This window comes from Onychomys torridus, chromosome 10 (assembly GCF_903995425.1).
Source record: "Onychomys torridus chromosome 10, mOncTor1.1, whole genome shotgun sequence".
NCBI classification, from domain to species: domain Eukaryota; kingdom Metazoa; phylum Chordata; class Mammalia; order Rodentia; family Cricetidae; genus Onychomys; species Onychomys torridus.
The window spans coordinates 44,424,171-44,448,944 of NC_050452.1; the positions used below are offsets into that span (position 1 = coordinate 44,424,171).

The 24,774-nt window shown below is 39.3% G+C and overlaps 1 protein-coding gene across 4 annotated transcripts in view; it reads left to right on the top strand.

Moving 5' to 3' along the window:
- The window catches only part of Pds5a (PDS5 cohesin associated factor A), a 114,375-nt gene that overhangs the window by 72,025 nt on the left and 17,576 nt on the right, over positions 1-24,774 (top strand). For 3 of the 4 annotated variants that reach the window (XM_036200407.1, XM_036200410.1, XM_036200409.1), the window contains 11 exons: positions 3,899-4,004; positions 6,991-7,151; positions 8,962-9,085; positions 9,503-9,661; positions 12,502-12,570; positions 14,252-14,388; positions 15,739-15,862; positions 16,269-16,473; positions 17,412-17,526; positions 19,839-19,971; positions 20,789-20,908. In XM_036200407.1, coding sequence (XP_036056300.1) covers positions 3,899-4,004; positions 6,991-7,151; positions 8,962-9,085; positions 9,503-9,661; positions 12,502-12,570; positions 14,252-14,388; positions 15,739-15,862; positions 16,269-16,473; positions 17,412-17,526; positions 19,839-19,971; positions 20,789-20,908 — 1,453 coding nt within the window. Of the gene's footprint in view, positions 1-3,898; positions 4,005-6,990; positions 7,152-8,961; positions 9,086-9,502; positions 9,662-12,501; positions 12,571-14,251; positions 14,389-15,738; positions 15,863-16,268; positions 16,474-17,411; positions 17,527-19,838; positions 19,972-20,788; positions 20,909-24,774 lie in introns of those variants that run through there. The other variant, XM_036200411.1, reaches the window with a different exon arrangement.

Genomic DNA, 24,774 nt, shown 5'->3' on the forward strand with positions numbered 1-24,774 from the left:
TGTGCAGGTGAGTAGTGCCCTCAGTGGCCAGAAAAGGGTGTCAGATCCCTTGAACTAAAGTTCCAGCTGGTCTGGAGACCTCTGACATAAGTTCTGGGAACCGAACCTTGGTCTTCTACAGGAATAGAAGTGTGATCTCTCACTGAGCCAGCTCTCCTTTCTGTGTAGTCCATCTGAACTTGCATTTCTATTCCCAATACGAATATTGCAGTTGTCTATCACGCTATTCAGGATCATACTTTGTATTAAAGAATCCTTTATTACTAGAGCCAGAAATGGTAACATAAGCCTATAATTCCAGCTTTTTTTTAAAAAAAATATATTTATCTATTAAATTTTTTTTCATTTTACATGCCAACCCCAGTTCCCCTCCCTCCCCTTCTCCTGCCTCCTCACCTCCCTCCTACTCTACCCCCATCCACTCCTCAGAGTGGGTAAGGCCTCCCATGGTAGGCAACAAAGTTTGGCATACCAAGTTGAAGGAGAGCCTAGCCCCTCCCCATTTTATCAAGGCTGAGCAAGGCATCCCACCACAGGGAATGGGTTCCAAAAAGCCAGGTCATGCACCTGGGATAAGTCCTGGTCCTGCTGCCAAGGACCCCACAAACAGATCGGGCCACACAACTGTCACCCACATTCAGCAGGCCTAGTTTGGTCGCATGCAGTTTCCCGAGCTGTCAGTCCTTAGTCAGTGAGCTACAACTAGTACCGGTCTGCTATCTCGGGGTTCCCCTCTTCTCCTCCTCCTCCTTTTTTTTTTTTGAATGCCGTTTATTGAAGGAGGGAGGAGGTCTTAAATATAGGCTTATAGCACAATGGGAGAACCCCCAGTTTTGGGTTTTTTTGTTGTTGTTGTTTTGTTTTGTTTTTTTGAGCTGAGGATTGAACCCCAGGCCTTGTTGCTTGCTAGGCAAGCTCTCTCCCACTGAGCTAAATCCCCTCCCCTCCCCCACCCTTACCCCCCTGCTTCTGGTGTTTTACAATCTTTCATCTAAGTTGTTAACGCCCAATATGCTGGATACACAGACAAGGAGCTTCCCTTAAGCATTCAGGAGGGTGGAATCTCACAGGGAATTAGCCTAGGGAGTATATCAAGGTCAAGGTCAGCAAGCAATGCAACAATTACCCAAAATGGGGGCTAGGGACCTATAGGTCCCCCCCTTTTACTAAAAAATGAGCTTCTGACTTAGGTTGCAAGGGACATCAGCAGGTCAACTTACCCGTCATAGAGACACCTGTCCAGGCCACACAGGTGTTCTGTCTTAGGTTGGTGAGCACCCCCCAGGTATTACCCGTCTGTGAATACTCATTATTATACAGGCTCAATTGTGTGAGAGCTGCAGAGTTAACTGTTGCCAAAGATCTCTAAGTGGTGCTGGACTTGCAATCTGTGTGTTTGACACAGAAAAGACCAACAGAAGTCTTAACCCACCCATAGCCGGTAGGCTAAAGGCAGCTGAGCCATTCCCTTCCTTAACGAGCCTTACTGCAAATTGGAGTCCTTGTAAGATGGTATCCCGAGAGCAAATGGAAGTTAAGTTTGTAAATTTATAATTTTCAAAGTTAATCAAAATGTACATAACTATTGATTTAAATTTGTCATGCCCAATAGAATGAAAAATTAATTAACTTTGGTAGCTATTTTTGCTGCCAGGGTCTCCACTGTGCTAGCTGTAGTAACCAGTTATGAAATGGCAATCCCAGAAACAGTAGTGGGGGGTGTCGACACTGTTATAACAGCAACAACGGCAGCAGTGATGTCAAATTCTCTTCTGGAGCGTGTGGGCATCCACTGGCATGGACACAACTCCAGGAACACAAACTGCTGAGGCCCATTTTTCTTCATCCCAGCACGACTAAAGCTGGCAGCTCTGCAAGAGAACAACTAGGATTCACAAAGGAAAAACAGGCAGCTCACAAGGAGCAGAACTAATGGTCTCATAATGACTACATTCAGGATCACAAATTTTAAGGTATCTTCAAAGGGGGCTAAATGAGTTTCAGGAGGCCAAAAAATGTTGCACGGATTGTGAGAATGAAAATGCTTAGCTGTATGCTACTGTCAATAAATGGAGGTCAGTGATCTTTAGTGTTATCCTTAATCTCCAAGGTGTCTAGGTGACACGTTCTCAAACATACTTGAAAAAGCAGTTACCATCCATTACTTTCTGGAGAATCCAACCGCATGGCTGCAGTTCCTAGGCTTACGTTAATGCTTGCCAAGGCTGGCCCTATTGGGCTCTCAATCCCCATTGGCATCAGAAGGGGAGAGTTTTTCACGAAGGTCCAATAGGTCTCTGCCATGTTGGGCTTCAGCTGCAGCCACAGGACACACTCAGTGCTCAGAAACCCATGAGGAATTTCATTGTCCTGAGGAAAGACTTAAGCAAAACTCCGGGCTCCCACCAATACCAGATTGGTTCCCCTCCAAGTGTCAGTAGAAAGATCCTTCCATCGTCCAGCTCTTATTATGTAGAGCTGAGACTATCTTCTGCTACACATTGAATTTAAGGCCACCCTGGGATATGTGAGACCCTGTCTCAGCAACAACAACAGTTCTTTGATTTCCATGAGGGGTGTACATTAATACCAGCTACTCAGAGTGAGATGGGAGGATCACAGAGACTGAGTTAAAGGCATGTCTGGGCAATATGCAGAGACCCTATCTGCGAAAAACAATCATAATTTGATTGACGCAATTATGCCATCAAAGGATGCCGTAATTTCTCACTCTGTCCCTTACCCCTGTCCCTGCCTGTTTTTGTGATGGCATCTTGCTGTGTAATCTTAGCTGACTTGGTGTGCATTGTGTAGCCCATGCTGGCCTTGGACTGTGGCAGGCCTCCTGGTTGAGCTTCCCTTACACAGGAATTACAGGCAAGACCACCACACCCAGTTTTGTGTGGCGTAGAGGACCAAACCCAGAGCTTGACAAGTTGGGCAGTCTTTCTGCCTAAGAACTGCGTTCCTGGTCTCATATTTGTCTTTATTTTAAATGCTCCCGGTGTAGTCAGGGAAGGAAATAGACGCCTGTAATCCTAGCTGTGTGCAGTCCTACCACTCAGGAGACTTGAGTCCAGAAGGACCGAGAGAAGTCAGCCTGGGGTACATGTGGGGTCTTGTTTCAAAAACAAATAGGTCTATTCTATTAGGTAGTGTGATTTTTAGTGATGTTTTGTGGTAGTAAATATATTGAAAAGATAACTAGTTTCTTACAGTTACATGGTATCTAATTGTATCTGTTTGTGAATACAGCATGTTTCTGATTAATTGCATCTTTGTTAATAATTTCTTAAAATGGAATTACTGATTCCATAGATTAATTTGATTGTGCCGTTAATACTACCTTCCCTGTATATGTTCACTGCTTGGTCTTTAAATTACATTTATTTATCTATAAATTACACACACATGTAGCACATTTTTGGGAGGCCAGAAACAACTTTCAGGAATCCTTGCCTTCCATCGTGTGGGTTCCAGGAATCAAACTCAGCATCAAGCTTGACAGTAAGCCCCTTGACCCACCCACTAAGCCACCTTGCCTGCTATCTAAATTTTGTCTGGAGTGGCCATTTGCCCAATTATCAACCTTTTTACTGTTTCTAAGTTATTTACAGTGTCTTTATATGTAGAAATGAATATTGAAATAGCTAATATTAATAGTTCAGTATATCATTTTACTGGCTTATTTTTTAGTCAAATTGTTGTTACTATTACACATTAAGTTTTGGAGGGTATCATAAAAATACAGTCAGCTCACCTATCAAGTGAGTGGTAAACACATCCTCATGCTACAGAGACTTCTTTGACCATTGTCATTTAAATTCTCTTTGCTTACTGTATTTCATTTGGGATCTAGTTACTAGTGTGACTAACTTACATTTCCTTCTTTTAATAGTGCACTAGTAAAATTGATGAATAAATCAATAGAAGGGACAGCAGATGATGAAGAGGAGGGTGTAAGTCCAGATTCAGCCATTCGCTCAGGACTTGAACTTCTTAAGGTATTTTTAAAACAATTTGTCTCCATTTATTTCTAACAATTCATAATGGCATTTCCTTTAGGGTGTGCAAGAGCAGGCTTATTTTACTTTAGATTATTCAAAAGATTAAAATTTGCTGGTAGAAATTATATCTTTTTTTAGATTTAAAAAAAAAAAAACAAAACAAAACCCAACAGAGTCTTGTTCTATAACCCAGACTGGCATGGAACTCTCCTCTATCCTTCTGCTTCTCTGTCTGCCGGGTACTATGATTACAGATGTCTGCTACCATGCTTGGCTGGAAGTCAGACCTTATAAAAATAATTTTTGCATCATCATATAATTATTTTACACTGTACAGTAGCATCTTTAAAAAAAGATCTATTTCTGGGGTCTTGAGGATGGCTCAGCAGTTAAAATGGGAAAGCATTTGGCCAGTCTTCCAAAGGACCCAGGTTCAATTCCCAGCACCTGAATGGTAGTTCACAACTGCCTATAACTCTAGTTCCAGAGGATCTGGCACCCTCATGCAGGCATATATGCAGGCAAAAACCCAATTCATACAATAAATTTGTTAAAAGAAACCTATTTCTGATTGCCTTTGCATTCCTGCTATACTTGTCACCATGTATGCTCAATAATCCAGTCTTGCCTTTCAAAGAAACTGTATCTGAGACAATTGGCAATCATTGTTATATGACATCGTCTGTATGATTGGGACATTTTAAAGCTACTCATGATCTTTTGGGGGGGGGGTGTCTAAGACAGACTAATATGCCCTAGTTGTCTTGGAACTCACTCTGTAGATCAGGCTGCCTTTGAACTCACAGAGATCCACCTGCCTCTGCCTCCTGAGTCCTGGAATTACACAACCACTACTTCCCAGTATGCTATTTATGATCTTAATAAATGCAAAATAATTCAAATTACTGATAAATAAGAGCCAGGTATGACTCAAGATTTTTCACTATGACTGCAAGTAAGAATTGTTTGCAGTACTAGTGAAAGAAATGATTGGTTTCAAGGTAAAGGGTCATATGTGAGCAGGGCAGTGTTGTCTTTGTCCAACCACAACACTGGATAGAGCTCTCACTGAATTTAATACAAAGAGCGTGAGGCAAAAATACATTGAAATCCCAGCAAGACAAACTGAAGAAGTGGCACACGAGTCCTGTAGAGAGCATTGGAGGAAACAGCACTCAAACCCAAGCCCCTGCTCATCTATGCCTAGCCCAGAGGCACAGAGTTTTAATTTGCTTTTTGTCCATTTTAAAAATGGAATTCTCCAGCTTTTCTATAAATAAAAAAAACTGAGCCCATTTCTGTCCTTTATGATGCATGTAATGTTTAATTTTCAAGAACACAAGAATGGGCTGCTCAATTGTCTTCCTCTTTACTTGGCTATTTTATCCGATAGAGACTAGCCTAGTCATTCTCACATTATAAAGATAGAGGTTGTAGCCATAGACTGTGTAAGCTGGTATAAGGTCCTTAACGGTAGAGACTGGGTAGGGCTCATGTCCAAACAAGCTAATAATTATATGTTTGTAATTAAAAATTTGTAGTAATGTCTTCATTGTTGATAATTATGAGATAGGAACTTTCTGTGAGGATTTCCCTTGATATATTCCTATACAGATTATCATTTTGACAGCCAAAGCTGTATTTTTTTTTCTTTTGTTAACATCAATAAATAAACCTGGAGCTTTGATTTCAAATAAAAATTTCCATACCTAAGTATATTTATTAAACTGAGAGTATTTATTACCATTGAAGTGATCTACTCTCTGTAAGAAATGAGCCTTTGTGCTAGGGAAATGGCTCAGTGGTTAAGAGGACAGGCTGTTCTTGCAGCAGTCCCAGGTTCAATTCCCAGCATCCACATGGCAGGTTGCAACTGTCTATAATTCCAATTCCAAGGGACCTGACAGACCCCCATGCAGGCAAAACACCAGTGCACATAAAATAAATAAGTCTTTTAAAAAGAAAGAAAGGAAGAAAGGAAGGAACCTATCCAGTCGGTTAAGAACTTGCTTTGCAAACATCAGCACCTGAGTTTGATCCCTATTACTCAAGTAAAAATGCCTCACTTGGTAGCATGCTTGTAATCCCAGCACTGAGAAAGCAGGGGGATCCGAGAGGCTCACTGGCAATCCAGTCTAGCTTAGTTAGCAGCTCCAAGGCAATGAAACCCAACTGTGTTCCTGAATGTGACTCACACTTGTTTTGTGTTGTGTTGTTTTGTTTTGTTTTCTGAGACAGGGTTTCTCTGTGTAGCCCAAGCTGGCTTCCAACTCACAGAGTTCCACCTGCCTCTGCCTCCCCAATGCTGGGATTAAAGCCGAGCACCACCACCGCCCGGCCAATAATTTTTGTTTTTTGAGGCAGGGTTTCTCTGTAGTTTTGGAGCCTGTCCTGGACTCTAGCTCTTGTAGACCAGGCTGGCCTCGAACTCACAGAAATCCACCTGCCTCTGCTTCCCAAATGCTGGGATTACAGGTGTGCGCCACCGCTGCCCGGCAAATTTTGTTTTTATATATTATGTGCATTGGTGTTTTGCCATGGGTGTTGGGTCCCCTGGACCTGGAATTAGAGACAGTTGAGAGCTGCCATGTGGGTGCTGGGAATTGAACCTGGGACCTCTGAAAGGGCAGTCAGTGCTCTTAACTGTTGAGCCAGCTCTCAAATGCATTTTTCTTTCTCTTTTTCTTTTTTAAGAAAACATTCTTTATTCTAAGTAAGTATGAACCAAGAGATGAAGTGATTGGTCAGAGGTAGCATATTAGCTATCTTGGGGAAGTGACTTTAAGCTACCATGCATTATTTCCTTCAATGTCTCATGAGGAAAAGTGATTATAAAGGTGGCTAAAATAAGTAATCCATATTCCATGTGTTGTAGCTAGCATATGTACACCAGAACTTTGCATTTTACTTGTTTAGTGAATTCTCCTTTTTTAATAGATTAGAACTGTTGTCTGTCCTCTTAAAGGTGTATCTATTCCTCCAGGTTCTGTCTTTCACACATCCTACCTCGTTCCACTCTGCAGAGACATATGAGTCCTTGTTACAGTGCCTACGGATGGAGGATGACAAGGTAGCAGAAGCTGCCATACAGATCTTTAGAAACACGGGCCACAAAATAGAAACAGACCTTCCCCAGATACGATCGTGAGTATGTTTTTAACCTGGTAAACACAAACGCTCATGTGTATGGGATCAACAGAATCTTGATTTGTCTTTCATAAACGAAGATAGGAGCAGAAAGAAAACTTCACATTCGTGTTGTGTGTCTCCCTTAGTCTCTATCTCCTCTCTGTCCCATCCTATCTCAGTTAGGATGTATGTAGAGCTACAAACTACAGCTGTTTGTTTAGAAGGACATGACTTGAAAATTTTAGTAATCAAAAGTTATCACAGAATTAATTAAATATTGCATTATATTTATAATTAATGTATCTTTCTAGTCTATATATTTGTATTTTCTTTCAAATTGGCTATAAATTCAGTAGCTGTACGACCTTCCTGTCCCAACAAAGAAAACAGGGCAGCTAAATAATGTTCATCATAAATAGTTGCTTGGTATTTGATAATGCTGACAATGATCTTGAGAATAAAATACATTTAAGTGTATTTTCTTTAGTTGTTCACCAGTATTAATAGTGGTGAGCTTATGAACAAAAGACCAAATGGTGCTCGGGCTAACAAGGTTATTTAGACATGGAGCTTTTATCCTGTAGTTCAGATCTCCATGGAGACAGGCTTGAGATGCTCATGAATTTGTCAGATTTATACTGACTAGCAGGTTCCAGGCTTTGGTTTTCGGTTGAGAGGAATGGCTGTGGTCTTGAATATTGCTATTAAACTCTTAACTATTGTTATACATAGGCCTTTGCATTTGATGACATCAATTTTTTGTCTAATAGTATTGAAGGTATAGCAAATATTTGCTGTAGAGTTTTGTTGCTGTACAGATTTCCTCTTATAAAAGCATTTATATATTTATCATGCAAGCTGAAACTAAGGCTGGTAGTGTTTACATCGTATGCATAAGCCTGTGAGTTGTCCAGAATTTGTAAGTGAAGTGTCTGGGTGAGGCTAGGAAAATAAAAATACGTGCCTACTTCATATACGTGCCTATTTTTTAGGTTCCTATAAATATATTTCCTTCATATACATGTTTTGCCATATAGTCAGCATTTGTTGCTTTTTTATTATGATACTTGTTTTCATATTGACCTGTGGAAAGACTTTTAGTTTAATCTTTTATGTTAGTATGCTAATTAAATGAATTGATTTTTTTTTTTCTTTTAAATACATTTTTACCTTCAAAATCCAGTTTCACATTTTCATCCAGATTCACCTTTTCCTCTCTGTGTTTCCTTTGGCAGTTTCAATGCATCTTTATGTTTTAGCTTTCTCATCCTTGCTAGGGCTATATTAGTAGTACTTATGGGATGTTAATGTTCATTGGTCGAATCCATGTTAAAAACACCTCGAATGGAAGCTACACATACATGTACTAGATGATTATTAGAACCCTTTAATTTCATTTTACCAAACTGTATGTAACTGCATCTTGTGTGCTCACTTTCTCAGATATCATTTCTACTGTTTTTCTTGACCTTTTACTACTGTTTTCCCATGATTCCCTTGAATTAACTGAAGGGAATTATAAAAGGGAACTGGAAAATTAGGAATGTCTACTTAGGAGGTAAATGTGAATGTGCCCTGGGGCAGGTTGTAGGTTGTTAATTAAGGGTAGCTAGTGTGTTATTTTTCTATATTCATAAATTAACTTGAAAATGAAAATTGCTTGCTTAAAATACCCTTTGAATGATTGTATGTCTTATCAATCAAATAATTTCTAAGAAAGCCTTCTCTTCCAGCACAGATCTGATTAAGTAGGGGAAATGATGAATAAGAAGAAATCTGAGGATTTGCATGCTTCAGAAAAATACAACTGTATTCTTTTTTGCAGAACCTTAATTCCCATTTTACATCAGAAAGCAAAGCGGGGTACTCCACACCAAGCAAAACAGGCTGTGCACTGTATCCATGCTATCTTCTCAAATAAAGAAGTCCAGCTTGCACAGATTTTTGAGGTATACATAGTACATAGAATGTGATTCCATCAGTTTGTGTCAGTCTCTAATTTGGTAAAACTAGAGTCTAGGTTTTTATCTTTTTTCTGTATTTTTTTCAATTTTGTTATTGTCTTAGTTATTCTCTTTTTACTGTGATGAGACACCATGACCAAAGGCCACATCTCTTAACCCTTCCCAAAACGGTTCATTGACTAGGGACCAAACATTCAAATGTGAGCCTTTGGTGACTATTCTCATTTGAACCACCACAAATATATGTCAGTAGCTGAAATAACCAAATTGGTTAAATTTAATTAAGCATGATCATATCAGTAAAACAGATTGACTTGGACATGGTAAATTTGTGAGGACTGTAGAACATCTAAATGCTTTTAAAACCAATTGGTGACTTTTTTTTTTTTAAAATTTTCATAGCCACTCAGTAGGAGTCTGAATGCTGATGTACCAGAACAACTTATAACTCCATTAGTTTCACTTGGCCACATTTCCATGTTAGCACCAGACCAGTTTGCTTCCCCAATGAAATCTGTAGTGGCAAACTTCATTGTTAAAGATCTTCTGATGAATGACAGGGTAAGTTTCTCATTTAATTATTAAATTACAGGTCATGAGTTTAAGGCTGTCTATATCTTTATCACAGAAACATTTCTTTATCTGTGTGTGTGTGTGCGCACTTGATTTACACGTTAGAAATGAGGTGAGTGATGTGCCTTCTAGGATCTAACATTAGTCACTATGTATAAATTTTCACATTGTACCCTATTAATATAACTGTTTTTCACTTTTTGTTTCTTTTTTAAAGATTCATTTTTTGCTTTACAAGTCAGGGTTTCTCTGTGTAGCCCTGGATGTCTTAGAACTCACTCTACAGACCAGGCTGGCCTTGAACTTGAAGTGATCTTGACTGCTTTTACTTCCTGAATTCTGGGATTAAAGGCATTGCACCATCACCACCTGGCCAATTATTTTTATTTTATGTGTATGGGTGTTTTGCCTGCATATATGTCTGTGCACCACGTGCAATGCCTTTGGAGGCCAGGAAAAGTCTGGGGATCCTCTAGAACTGGGGTTAGAGACAGCCATCGTGTGAGTCTGGGAATGGCACCTACATTGTCTGCAAGAGCAGCAGTTGTTTTAACCGTTGAACCATCTCTCCAGCCCCTACAGTGTATGTTTTAAAGGGATCCAACAGCACAGAATTAGGGAGGTTCAAGCACAAGGCACACTTACAAACATCTTTCTGTTTGGTCTAACATTGAGCACATTGACTACTTTTTCATGAAGTTCCCTAGGATAGGGATCAGGTCAACACCAAATCATTCGCAGTGTTCCATCATGTTAAGAATGGTTGGTGCTCTTGGTCAGAACGGTGGGATACTCTACAGTAACATTAAACAGTATAACACACGTCTGACTTAGCGTTTCTACCCTCATTGCTGAGTCACTTCTACTGTCCTCTAACCATCTCCTGGGTTAGTTTTCTATTCTTTGGTTTTTCAAGACGTGGTCTCTATCTGCAGCCCTGGTTGGCCTGAAACTGGGTATGTAGACCAGGCTGGCCTTGATTCATAGTGATAATCTATCTGTCTCTGCCTTCCAAGTGCTGGGATTAAACCTCATATTCAACCTGACTTATTTATGTGTTTCTTTCTTTTTTTTTTTTTTTAATGAGGCATGGCTTTGCTGTATAAGCTTGGGTGGTCTGGAGCTTACCTTGTAGATCAGTCTGGCATCAAGCTCACAGAGATCTGCCTGCCTCTTGCCCCAGAGTGCTAAATTTAAGGCATGTACCACCATGCCCGATCCTTTAAAAAGCTTTTATTACATGTTTGATTTAGTTGAGGGGTACGTCACAGTGCATTTGTGTGCTTGTGAAGGTCAGAGGGCATCTGGTGGAAATCAGCTCTCTTCTTCCACCGTGTGGGTCCTGGAGATTGGACTCAGTTTGCCAGTGTCGGCAGCAGGTGTCTTTCCCCCGAGCTGTCTCACTGGCACTCTTGATAGGTATAGAAACACTCTTCTGGCTGTGAAGCGGTGTACTCACATTCCCCCAGCATAGCTCCGCAGAACCTGTACATGCTGACTCTGTGGATTTATTCTAGATATCTTACTGTCCATACTTGTCCTTTTATAATATAGCTTGTTTTACTTGGCGTTTTTCCAAGATTCATTTTCTTGTGATATTGATCAAAATTGTATGTTTTTTCTCTTGAAACATACTCCTTCATATATTCCACATTTTCTTTATCTCTTAATGAACAGTTTTGAATTATTTCCACCTTTTGGCCATTATAATGCTAGTATGTATAATCAGAACATTTTCTGATCTTTTTAATAAGTAACTAAAAGTAAAATTTCTGAGTCACACGGTCATTCTCTATTGAACATTTTTAGATAATAACAGACTGGTTACCATAGTGTCTGCCCATTTTTACTCTTTTTCAACCAACCTAGCCTGAAGGTTCCAGTTTCTCTATATTGTTTTTCATTCTTGCTGTTTTGCTTTTTGAGAGAATAAGTACGAAATATTTTATTATGGGTGTGGTTTGCTTTTTATGATATTTAGAACTGTTTCTGTATGTTTTAAAGGTTTATTTATTATGTACACAGTATTCTGCCTGCATGTGTTCCTGCAGGCCAGAAGAGGGCACCAGATCTCATTACAAGTGGTTGTGAGCCACCATGTGGTTGCTGGGAATTGAACTCAGGACCTCTGAAAGAGCAGTCGGTGCTCTTAACCTCTGAGCCATCTCTCCAGCCCCCCAAAGGCTGTTCTTTACCTCTGCCTCCCTCCCAAATTCTGGGATTACCGGCATTCACCACTGTTCGAGCTAGGTTTGTTTATACATTCTGGGTATGAAATCCTTTCATGTTTGCTAAATACAAGGTAACAAGACTACTTCCTGTGTTGTCTACTGAGTTCATAGGCCTAGATTCCTTTCCTTTAGGTGATGTTTGTCAATGATACGACAGTCTAGCCTCATTCCTCATTTGGCGGTACCCAGTTTTCTTAGCACCGGTTGTTGAGAAAATTGTTGTTTCCCCACAACTTGGTATATGTGCCCTTGTCAAAAATGAATTGACCCTCATTAATAAAAGAGTATTTTAAGGGTTGGGGATTTAGCTCATTGGTTGAGTGCTTACCTAGCAAGCGCAAGGCCCTGGGTTCAGTCCTCAGCTCAAAAAAAAAAAAAAAAAAAAAAAAAAGTATTTTAATAGGTTTTCTTCCTCTTCTATTCCATTGCTCTGTATCTATACGTGCACCATGATCTTGATTGCTCTAAGATTGTGGTATGTTTGAAGTTGGAAAGTGACTCTTAATCATTTTTTCTCCATTTCTACGTTCTTTTACCTATATATCTTCACATGATATTACTCAAGATGAAAAACTAAATTTCTTCCATTATCTGTAGTCAACAGGTGAGAAGAATGGAAAATTATGGTCTCCAGATGAGGAAGTTTCTCCTGAAGTACTAGCAAAGGTAAGTTTGGATAGATCATCATGATCTTTATGTTGAAAACAGGAATTCTTGTGGGTATCCTGGGCTTTCTCTAGTGAGCCGCTTTATTTATTTATTACTTAGTTAATAAGTGTAGGGTGGGGGTATGTGTTGTGAACATGCACACAAATTCATGGGTCCCCCTGAGGCTACAGATACAGATGGTTGTAAGTCACGTTATTGGTGCTGGGACCAAACTTAGGACTGTTCAGCCCTCTCTCCAGCTCCAAGGTGCTTTATTTGAAAATTTATTGCAAAATAATACCTCTCTAAAGAATTGTCGTTGCCATTTTATTTGTGGAATATTTTTTTTTTTTAGGATGTAAGTTTGTGCTGGGAATTTAACCCCATGTGCTGGGTTAGTGTTCTAACACTGAGTACACCCCTGTCCTATGCTTGGTCAGTGTCTAACCTATACGGAAAGCCTATACTTTCCGTTATATGTAAGCTTATATTTTTTTGGTTTTTTTTCTTTTCTTTTTTTTTCCGAGACAGGGTTTCTCTGTATCTTTGAGCCTTTTCTGGAACTCACTCTGTAGCCCAGGCTTGCCTTGAACTTGCAGAGATCCACCTGCCTCTTGCTTCCAGAGTACTGGGATTACAGGCGTGTGCCACCACCGCCCGGCATATTATTTTCTAACCATGTATTTTTGTCAGATGGCCAGTAAAATACATGAAATAATACTTACATCCTTAACTAGCTTTGTGTATGTTGGTAACAGTCTTTCAGTTATTAAGATACAATTAATTATGTAAACTCCGTTGTAGTCATGATGTTTTAAGATGAACCAGAATTATTTATTCAACAGTTTTTCTGATACTTCAATATTACAAAAGCCTCTAAGTAATTAAATAATTGTTTTTATCAGTATTTTTGTTTTTGAAGATTTTTAATTGATACTTTACTATTTTATGGAGTTACGTTATAATGCATAGTGATTAGATCAGGGTACTTGGCACATACTGTTTCTTTGTATTGAGAATGTCCATAGTCCTCTCTGCTAGCTACTTCGAAGTGTCCAATTAATCATTGTTAACCATAATTCTCTAATTATGATCATATTTAAAGTTACCACTTAGACTGGGGGCACACGCCTTTCATCCCACCCCTGGGAGGCACAGGCAAGTGGATCTCTGAGTTCTAGGGCAGCCAGGGCTTGATAGGGAGACACTCAAATAAAATTCTTTTTTGTTTTGTTTTGTTTTTGTTTTTTGAGACAGGGTTTGTTTGTGTAGCTCTGGCTGTCATGGAACTCTGTAGACGAGGCTGGCCTCTGGAACTCACTCTTTAGACCAGGTTGGCCTCTGACTCCTGAGTGTGGAATTAAAGGTGTGCACCAAAAATGACTACTTCTCCCCAAGTGTATTGCTCTCCCAGTTAGTTCTTCTCCCTTCCATCCGCCGGCTGGCCTGCCCTCTAGTCACCACCTGCAGCCGTGTGTCCCAGTTGCCTTCTCTGTTGCCAATAAGAGCATGGATAGCTGAGGGGGAGTGCATCTGCAGAGTGAACAGAGAGTGGCAGTAATCCTGTGTGTTACTCTTTAGATCCCTTTGCCATGAGCAAGAAACTGTCTGGTGTCATTAGTCAAACTAGTTCAAAATAGTCGCCCCTTTAATTAGAATTTTAAGTTGCTTTCTTTTTTAGCATGTTAATATTTTATAGGTACAGGCAATTAAGCTTCTGGTAAGGTGGCTGTTGGGGATGAAAAATAACCAGTCTAAATCTGCCAACTCAACCCTTCGGTTATTATCAGCGATGTTGGTTAGTGAGGGTGACCTGACAGAGCAGAAGAGGATCAGGTAAGCCTTCTTCTTCCTGCTTTCCTTGTCCCTGAGGGTGGGTAAGAGATACAGAGTTCCTTCCCTGACTCTTACTGTGTTGTCCTTGCACTGTAAGCTTAGGGATTATCTCTCGTGACTACATTTAAGAATGCTAGTATTTTTTCGTCATTTCCAAACACTATGAACATCTGCTAATAAACTTTTAGTATAATCAGTTCAGTGTTAGTAAACATTCCCATTTGGCGACTCATCCAACAGTTATTTGTTGAATTTCTACTCTTTGTAACACTATGAGAAGTATAGCAAAGACAGATCACCTGTCATGGGATTGAATAAGTGTAATGATTTAAGGATAGCTCAAAAAAGTGAGAATAGAAGCCTTCTGGTGATTCAGGAACAGTCTATAGATGTAAAAAGAAAAAAATGGGTAAATTTATTTCCACTTTTCAGTATAATGAAATTACTATTTCCTTTTTGTTCCTTATTTGAAGAAATTGTCAACTTGCTTATTTCTCTCAAATACTTGATTAAGCACTGATAGATACTAGGTACTGGTAGATACTGTTTTTAAGATAACATAATTTTCTCAAAATATATAATCTGCTTGTAGAGGTGTTTTACATAGACAGTTCATTGTGCTTAATGCTTTGATAAACTGAAGAGATATGCAAAAATAAAACAAAACCCAATGTTTTAATGGTTTAGTAACCCAAAATTTAAGAATTCTTTGCTTAGTGGCAATTAAGAAAATGGATTCTGTCCTTTTTCTCCTCTGAGTTGCTACCATCTATGTAGAACTGTGAAACATTTTACATCTTTCCTTTTTAAGTATGTTCTTAATACTAACACATTAACTTAATTAAAGCATTCATGAAACATGATAATCATGTAAAATATTCATATAGCCATATTCTTATCTCAATATCTTTTCCTTTGAAATATCTCATTCTTTATAATTGACTGCTATTGATAAAATGTGTAGAAAATAATGCAGAGTCTTAATTATGTGTATAAATGTATGTGACATAGTAAATGGATTGAAAATGATTGGCTTCTATTTCTTTGATTTGTTTACATTACGTTTCCACAATGCATACTATACTGTTCTTGACATCAGGGATACAGATAGTGATGAAACTGGCTTTTCTCAGCGTTGTGAGTAGTTTGATTGGAAGAATTGCTTGGTTGGTGAAAGATTAGAGTACGGGTAGAAGCCACAGTTGACTCGAGCCTTTTCTCTAGGTTGAGTTCATAGACACAAAGTCACTTCCTTTATTTACACTATCAATCTCACACTCAGAGCGACTGGAGGATTTTATTTGTATTAATGTTTATAGGAAATGTTTATTTCTTTTTGTTTGTTTATAGTAAATCTGATATGTCTCGCTTGCGATTAGCTGCTGGTAGTGCCATAATGAAGCTTGCTCAGGAACCTTGTTACCATGAAATTATTACCCCAGAACAGTTTCAGCTCTGTGCACTTGTTATTAATGTAAGTGTAAAACTTATTTCAAATCTTTGTCTTCAAAGTTGAATACATTTACTTTGCTTTGAGTACTGGCCCATTTAATATATGGATATATAGACAGGATTGATTATTTCCATTACTCCAATAAAATCATCATTTTAAGTTTTTGTTTTGTTTTGTTTGAGACAGTGGTACTCTGTGTATCCCTGTCTGTCCTGGAACTCACTCTGTAGACCAGGCTGGTCTCATACTCATAGAGATCCACCTGCCTCTGCCTCCTGAGTGCTGGGATTAAAGGCATGCACCACCACCACCTAGCCATTTTAATTTTTTAATAATCTCAGATGTTTTTAAAGTACATGCGCGTGCATGCGTGCGTGTAAGCAAATGTTTACCCATCTTATCTGTCTTTGTTTTTGTGCTGATACAGGATGAGTGCTACCAAGTAAGGCAGATATTTGCCCAGAAGCTTCATAAGGCACTTGTGAAGTTACTGCTCCCGTTGGAGTATATGGCAATCTTTGCATTATGTGCCAAAGATCCTGTGAAGGAAAGAAGAGCACATGCACGCCAGTGTTTACTGAAGAACATCAGCATACGCAGGGAGTACATTAAACAGAACCCTATGGCTACCGGTATGTACTTGATAGTTGTCCTATTGCTGTGAAGAGACACCATGACCACAGCAGCTCTTAGAAAGGAAAACAGTCAATTGGGGGCTTACAGTTCAGAGCTTTCGTTCATTATCATCATGGCAGGACATGGTGGTATCCAGACAAACATGGTGATGGAGAATAGCTACATCTTGATCCTGCAGACAACAGGAAATGAACTAGGATACTAGGTGTGGCTTGATCATATATGATACTTTAACTCACAGTGACTCACTTCCTCTAAGGACAAACCTCCTAGTAGTGCCACTCTCCATAAGTTTATGGTGACCAATTCCATTCAGACTACTACAATAATTTACAGCGTACATGAAAGGGACATTTGCTTTTCCACTGTAGTTTATACTAAAACGGTTAACTTAATAGAATGTTGTCATATATGTTATATATCACAGTGTTATAGTTGTAGTATGTAGAGAAACTGAAATCTTGTATTGGAGTGATAGTTACCTTTCCATTGTTTTGGGTAGCTGGGCGGTGGTGACACACACCTTTAATCCTCACACTGGGGAGGCAGAGACAGGTGGATCTCTGTGACTTTAAGGCCTGCCTGCTCTATAAAGCCAGTTCCTGGACAGCCAGAGTTGTTCTGTAGAGAAGCCCTGTCTGAAAGGAAAAACATTTCTGGGTAACTATTTTTTTATGCAATCAGCAGTGTGGTTTAATTGCACACATTGCTCCGTGGTTCAAGTATATGCTCTTTTCCCCTGACTCTTCCAGTCATCTGCTTTGTAATTTGTTTATCTTTGGCTTTAATTTCTTTTAGGATCAAAGTAAAAATATTACATTAGATCACACATTTCTTTGTTTGTAAATACCTCAGAGAAAATAGAAGCAAATGGTTACAACTCAAACAATGAAGGAATTTATAAAAGCTATTCTTGTTAATTTTTTCATTTTAGAGAAATTATTATCACTGCTGCCTGAGTATGTGGTTCCATACATGATTCACTTGCTAGCCCATGATCCCGATTTTACAAGATCACAAGATGTTGATCAACTTCGTGATATAAAAGAGTAAGTTGTCTGTTTCAGAAATTCTGCAAATTATGTTCACTCTTAATCTTTTTTATTATTATACCATGGGAATTTTTATCATTGTGAATTTTTTTTATATATATAATTTGTTTTCATTTTATGTGCATTGGTATTTTGCCTGCATGCATGTCTGTCTGGGGATGCCAGATCCCCTGAATCTGGGTTACAGACAGCTCTGAGCTGCCAGTAGGTTCTGGGAATTGAACCCCGATCCTCTGGAGGAGCAGCCCCTTAATTTTCCTTAATTTACTATTATAAATTTAAAGAAAAAAATTTTTAGAAGTATTTCCATTTAACCATCCCTTTCTTACTCTTTTGTTTGTTAGAGCCTCAGCTCCACATAAACCAAGCATGGTAGCTTATACCTATAATCCCACCACTCGATCAGAAGTTCAAGGTCATACAGCCAGTTCAAGTCAGCCTGGGATAGTTAAGACCCTATCTCAAAAATCCAAAAGGCTTTAAAACAGAACAAAAAAAATGTAATTTTTACATCGCCCTAAAAACAGTCTCCAGAAGGAGGTTCATAAATTTGAAAGAGAGCAAGGAGTGATAAGTTCATGAGAGGAGTTGAAGGGAGGAAAGGAAGGAGGGAAATGATAGAATCCTGATGATTCTGAATATTGCTGCCAAGAACCCAAACATACGAATTAATTCAGATTCTGAGGGGTTTCGTAGTGGTGGGGGACATAACACCACAACACGTGTACACATGAGACAGGGTCTCTTAATGGGATATGCAGGTCTCACTACTCAGGCTAAGCAGGCTGATGAGGGAGCCCCAAGGATCCTCCTGTCTCTCCCTCCCCCTTGCTGGGATTGCAAGCAAGAGTCACCATGCTATTTTCATGGTTGTGTTGTGTTGTCCTTCTTTGGTGTTTGTTGGTGAGGGATTGTCTATTGCCTGAGTTTTCATGGGTGTGTTTATCTTCTGTAGTTTGGATTTTTCCTTCTAGTGCTTTCTGTAGTGCTGGGTTTGTTGACAGGTATTGTTTAAATCTGGTTTTATCATGGAATATTCTGTCTATGGTGATTGAGAGTTTTGCAGGGTATAGTAGTCTGGGTTGGCATCCGTGGTCTCTTAGTGTCTGCATATCATTTGTCCAGGACTTTCTAGCTTTCATAGTCTCTATTGAGAAGTTATTCTGATGGGTTTGCCTTTATATGTTACTTGGTCTTTTTCCTTTGTGGCTCTTAATATTTTTTCTTTGTTCTGTATGTTTAGTGTTTTGATTATTATGTGGCAAGGGAACTTTTTTTTTTTTTTTGGATCCAGTCTATTTGGTGTTCTGTAAGCTTCTTGTATCTTCATAGGTATTTCTTTGATGTAACCTGTTAAGCTAGCCTCATACAGCATTTGATATGGGCAAAGATGTCCAGATTAAAAAAAAAAAACAATGGAGGTAAAGTCTCTTGTATCCCAGCCTGGGCTAAATTCAGCTGTATAGTGAGGAGACCTTGAACCTCCATCTCTCAGGTGTTTACTATCACACCTGGTTTATGTATTGTCAGAGATGAAACTCATAGCTACATAAAATGTTATCAAATTAATTCTTCCTTTTCAGTGGAGTAAAGCAGTTACTCTTATCTACAAATCTTTTGGAAACTTGGCAAAAAACAAGCTCTATCCCCATATTTGTCAATTCCCCAAGTGATGCTCGTGGTTAGTATGGCTTGGGGTCCACTCTTCCTTGGAAAACTCACGTGTCTCACTCTTACTATTTTTGTATTAATGAGCGTGCTGTGACAAGAGGAAAGAGGAAAAATGATATCACACATAACAGCCTCCTAACAGGCAAATAGTGCTAAGGATACGTAGGATGTTGGTCTGTCCGTCTCCACTGTGGGTTGAATACATCACAGTCTAAATGTTTATTGAAAACCTTTATTGTCTTTATGCACCTCAAGAAACTGCCAGAAATTCTCAAAGTAAGCTGTGCTTTATTTTAAATGTTTTGTGACCTAATTTTCCTCTAGAGCCAGACATGATGACTCAGACCTATAATCTGAACACTCAGCACTCAGGAAGTAGAGGTAGGAAAATGAGAAGTTCAAAGCCCATCTAAGCTGTATAGTGAGTTGGGCACAAGCTTAGGATGCAGGAGACCTTGTCTCAAAAAAAAAAAAAAAAAAAAAAAAAAAAAAATCCACCTGAATTGATACCATTAATAAAATGATATTTTACTATTTTGTTTTTATTTAATGCAGATAACAAAACTTCTCAATAAAGACTTACAAATCCATTAAGCAAAAAGCCATCTTCATGTGTTCTCTTGAATGTGTTCCCTCAGGTGCCTATGGTTTATGCTTGAAGTCTTAATGACAAAGAATGAAAACAACAGCCATGCCTTTATGAAGAAGATGGCAGAGAACATCAAACTGACCAGAGATGCTCAGTCCCCAGATGAATCCAAGACAAATGAGGTAAGAGAAATGTTAAGCAAAGATGTCAAAGGAAAATACACCAACTAGTTTATTTTTCTTGCCAGTTAGTTTAAATTACAGTGTCTGAAAATATATTTAAGGTCACTTAAATTTTTTTCAGATATTGTTTAATGTATATGAGTAGTTTGCATGTATGAACATGTACCAAGTATGTGCTTGGCGCCCATGGAGATCAGGTCCTGGACCTAGAGTCATGGATGGTTGTGAGTTACCATGTTGGTTGTTGGTAACCAAATCCAGGTTTACAGGAGCAACAAGTGCTGTTAACTCTTCCTGAGCCTTCTCTCTAGCCCCCGATTTTGGGGGTTTTTTAATGCCTATACTTAGAAAATTTGTTTTTCTGGAAATCTTTAATGTACTTAAAAAGGGGGGGTGGGGTTAATAACACAAGCTGGGCAGTGGCTGGCCCTTTAATGCCCAGCAGAGGCAGAGGCAGTCAGTCTCTGAGTTCGAGACCAGCCTGGTCTACAAAAGTGAGTTCCAGGAAGGGCTCCAAAGCTACACAGAGAAACCCTGCCTAGAGGAAAAAAACAGATAACACTTAGAAAGATACAAACTGATACAACATACTGCAGCAGTCTTGTGTTAGAAACTTCTTTCTAGTGAGAGAAAGTGGATATACTTTTAGCTTGCCTTCACTGGGAGTCTGAAGAATGCCGATCAGAAACAGGAACTGTTTAAGGATAAGTGGCCACATGTCTTTCCAATTTGAATTTCTATTATCTGATGGAATTGGTACTTGTGATTATTATGCAATCGTGGAAGTTATATAAGTGTCCTTTTGTTTTTTCTCTAGAAACTTTATACAGTCTGTGATGTGGCTCTGTGTGTTATTAATAGTAAAAGTGCTTTGTGCAATGCAGACTCACCAAAGGACCCCGTCCTCCCGATGAAGTTCTTCACACAACCTGAAAAGGTAATTCTCCTCACTTCTCTTTCCTCTCACACTAAAGGTGATTTAAATTTCAGTCAGTACCCAGGACAAATACTGATAGTTTTAAGGACAGATTAAGAAAAAAAAAGAGTCTATAAATTTATTGAGAAATAGGAAATTGTCGTTCTTCTCTAGGTAAGGGAGTCCAAGTTAAGCTTTCTGTTACTGCACAGACGTTCATTCTGGATACAGGAGAAAACTTTGGGATTTTAAAATGACTGTATCCTTTTTTGTATTTGTGTGTTTGTTTTATTGTGTGTATGTATTGTGTTGTAGGCTTTATACTCAGAACCTTGTACATGCTAGGCAAGAAGCTCTGTAAGTGAGGCTCATCCTCAGCTATAGAGAACATTGGTGTGGAGTGCACGGTATGGTCAGGCAAGGTGTGCACTGTTGGAACAGCAGCACTTGGGAGGCTGAGCTGGAACTTCATGCATGCATGCATTGATGGACGGACAGACGCATGGACAGAATGGATAGATGGACGAGATAAGATGTTAGAGTACTTGCCACACACCTTTAATCTCAGCAAAGCAAGTTCCAGGACAGCCAGGACTATCACACAGAGAAACACTGTCTTGAAAAAAATAAAGAACAAGCAAAACAAAAGGTTAGAATACTTTTAGTTATATAAATAATTATATGAAATAAATGTTAGTGACTGAACAAATTAAGGCAGTACTTACTCTCCTTCCATCATGTGGGGTTCAGGGATCCGACTTCATACTGAGGCCTCTAACAAGCAGCCCCACCCACTGAGACTGCTTGCCCAGTCTTCTCTCTCTCAGTCAGGGTTTCTCTGTGTAGCCAAGGCTGTCCTGAAACCCACTTTGTAGACTAGCCTCAAACTCAGATCCCACTAGCCTCTTCCTCCTAAGTGCTGGGATTAAAAGTGTATGCCACCATGTCAGGCCCTTCTTTCTTTTTCTGACATACTGCTTTTAATCTGGTACTGTCAAACACTAGAGCACCAGGCTTGTGCAAGACTGTTGAGGTGGTAATATTTCTTCATAAGCAGAGTAAGTAAATTTTTAACAATTATTTTAGCTATCTAAAAGCTTTTTTGCAAAAGAAATTGCATAGGCGAGCTGGGCATCATGGCTGACCTTCTAGTCCTGGCTAGCACTGAGGAGCTGAAGCTGAATTTACATAACAACACTGTGGGTGTGTTGGGGAATTGGGGTCTGGGAACAAAACAAAGAAAAAGAAAGTTTTAAATTATACAGTGCTGCGTAAGGCCATTTTCATGTATGGATACAATGTACTTTGAAATGTGGTTTTAAATGAAATGAATAAGACATTCCTTTGCACCCCCCTGGCCACCTCTGCTTTTCCCTGGGTTAGTTCTTGCTGTGTTGGCCAGGCTGGTCTTGAACTTCTGCCTCCTTAGTGCTGAGGTTGCTGGTATTGCTGCAGATATCTGTTGTTTCAGTAACACTATTGCACTTCGTTTGTTTGTTTATTTATTTATTTATTTATTTATTTTTTCTTTTTTTTCTTTTTTTTCTCCGAGATAGGGTTTCTCTGTAGCTTTGGAGGCTGTCCTGGAACTCGATTTGTAGACCAGGCTGGCCTTGCACACACAGAGATCCACCTGCCTCTGCCTCCCAAGTGCTGGGATTACAGGCATGCGCCACCACTGCCCGGCTTTTTTGTTTGTTTGTTTTTTTGTTTTTGTTTGTTTGTTTTTTGAGACAGGGTTTCCCTGTGAAGCTTTGTGCCTTTTCCTGGAACTCACTTATGGTAGCCCAGGCTGGCCTTGAACTCACAGAGATCCGCCTGGCTCTGCCTCCCAAGTGCTGGGATTACAGGCGTGCGCCACCACCGCCCAGCTTTTTTTTTTTTTTTAAGATTTATTCATTTATTATGTATACAGAAGAGGGCGCCAGATCTCATTACGGATGGTTGTGAGCCACCATGTGGTTGCTGGGAATTGAACTCAGGACCTCTGGAAGAGCAGCCAGTGCTCTTAACCTCTGAGCCATCTCTCCAGCCCTTGTACTTTATTTTTAACTTACAGAACATTTAAGAGGGATAGTCATCAAATGATTAAACATGAACTTTGAGTTGGTTGTAGTGGTAACACACCTTTAATCCTAGCATTGGGAGTCAGGTTGGACCTCTTGTGAGTCCAAGGCCAGCCTAGTCTACATACTGAATTTCCAGGTCCACCATGGTTCCTTCCTCCTCAGTCCTTCACTCCCTACCCCCAAAATATAGCTTAGATATAGATGGACATAATTCATGAAAACATCAGTGTTCACAATTGATTTAACTTATTTATTGACTAATTGGTATCAACACTGTTAGGGAATGTTATGTTTACCTAGTTGTATTGTGGTGAGTTTGTCTTTGTGATTGGAACATAGGTATTATATGTTCAAATATTATATGTCCAAAAATTACATACCTGTTTTTTGACCCAGGGTTATTATAGCTCAGTCTGTCCTTAAAGTTGACATCTCTTGCCTCGACCTCTCAGTACTGGGGATATGCGCATATATAACTGTATCCAGCTCAAGATATTGTTAGATAACAGATACTTGTTTTTATAATAATAATTGAAATGGAGTATAGAATTCCTTTTTTTATAAATGCATAGGATAAGCCTGGCATGGTGGCAGGAGGATCATGAACCCAACAGCTGGTCTACATGAGACTGTTTCAAAAATAAAATTAAGATGCCTGTTATGATACTGTACATGGGGGACCTCCTGGCTGGACCAGGGAGTCCCACGCCCCAGGGGAAATATGCTGGGCAAATGTAGCAGCAGCATGTCATTCACAGCCCAGGCCTGCATCCCCTTGGAAATGAGGGTTTTGTGTTTGTTTGTTTGTTTGTTTGGTTTTTAATTTTAATTTATTTTTCTAATTACACCCATGATATTCATTAATTACACTCAGGATATCAATTGCATTTGTGGCATTCATTGATTATATTTGCAGTATTCTGTCAATAATTTTATTTATTATATTCATTAATTACATTAATTGTTATGATTTACTACATTCATGATATGTCCTGATATTACTGTCCATTTGAGGGGTGTTTACATCACACAAAACAGATCCTGTACTTAGGAAATCATTGCTCTATATTCCTTTTTTCTCTGTCTTGAGATAATGTCTAATCTTTCTGTCTCTATGAATTTATATATTCTGTGTATTTTATGTAATAGTTCTATAGTATTTGCCCTCTTTTAAGGAAGAGGGGAAGGCTTTTATGTCAGGACGCAGGGCAGTGCCAAGGGTGGGATTTCAAGGGTCAGATCAGAATATTAACATTGCCAGCAAGTACATATTGTCTACTTTATCAGCTGAAAAGTAGACTTTATACTATAGTAGAGGGGAATGATAATACTTGGAACAATATGAAGAACTAGGAATATAGTTTATTTAAAATGCTGAAAGTGATTTTCACAGTCACTGCATGCACATGGTGCACTTAACAAATGCAGGCAAAGCACTCATGTACGTCAAAATAAAGTAGATCTTGCCAGGCGGTAGTGGCGCACACCTTTAATCCCAGCACTCGGGAGGCAGAGGCAGGCAGATCTCTATGAGTTTGAGGCCAGCCTGGTCTATAGTGCGAGATCCAGGACAGGCTCCAGAACTACAGAGAAGCCCTGTCTCAGAAAACCAAAAATAGGTAGGTAGGTTGGTGGTTCGGTAGGTCATTCATTCAGTCTTATCAGATGTGATGGTGCATGCCTTTATTCCTAGCACTGTGGAGGCAGAGGCAGGAAAATCTCAGTGACTTTGAGGCCAACCTGATCTGCATAATGAGTTCTAGGACAGCAGGACTACTTAAAGAGACCCTGCCTCAAAACAAACAAAAGTGTGAAATC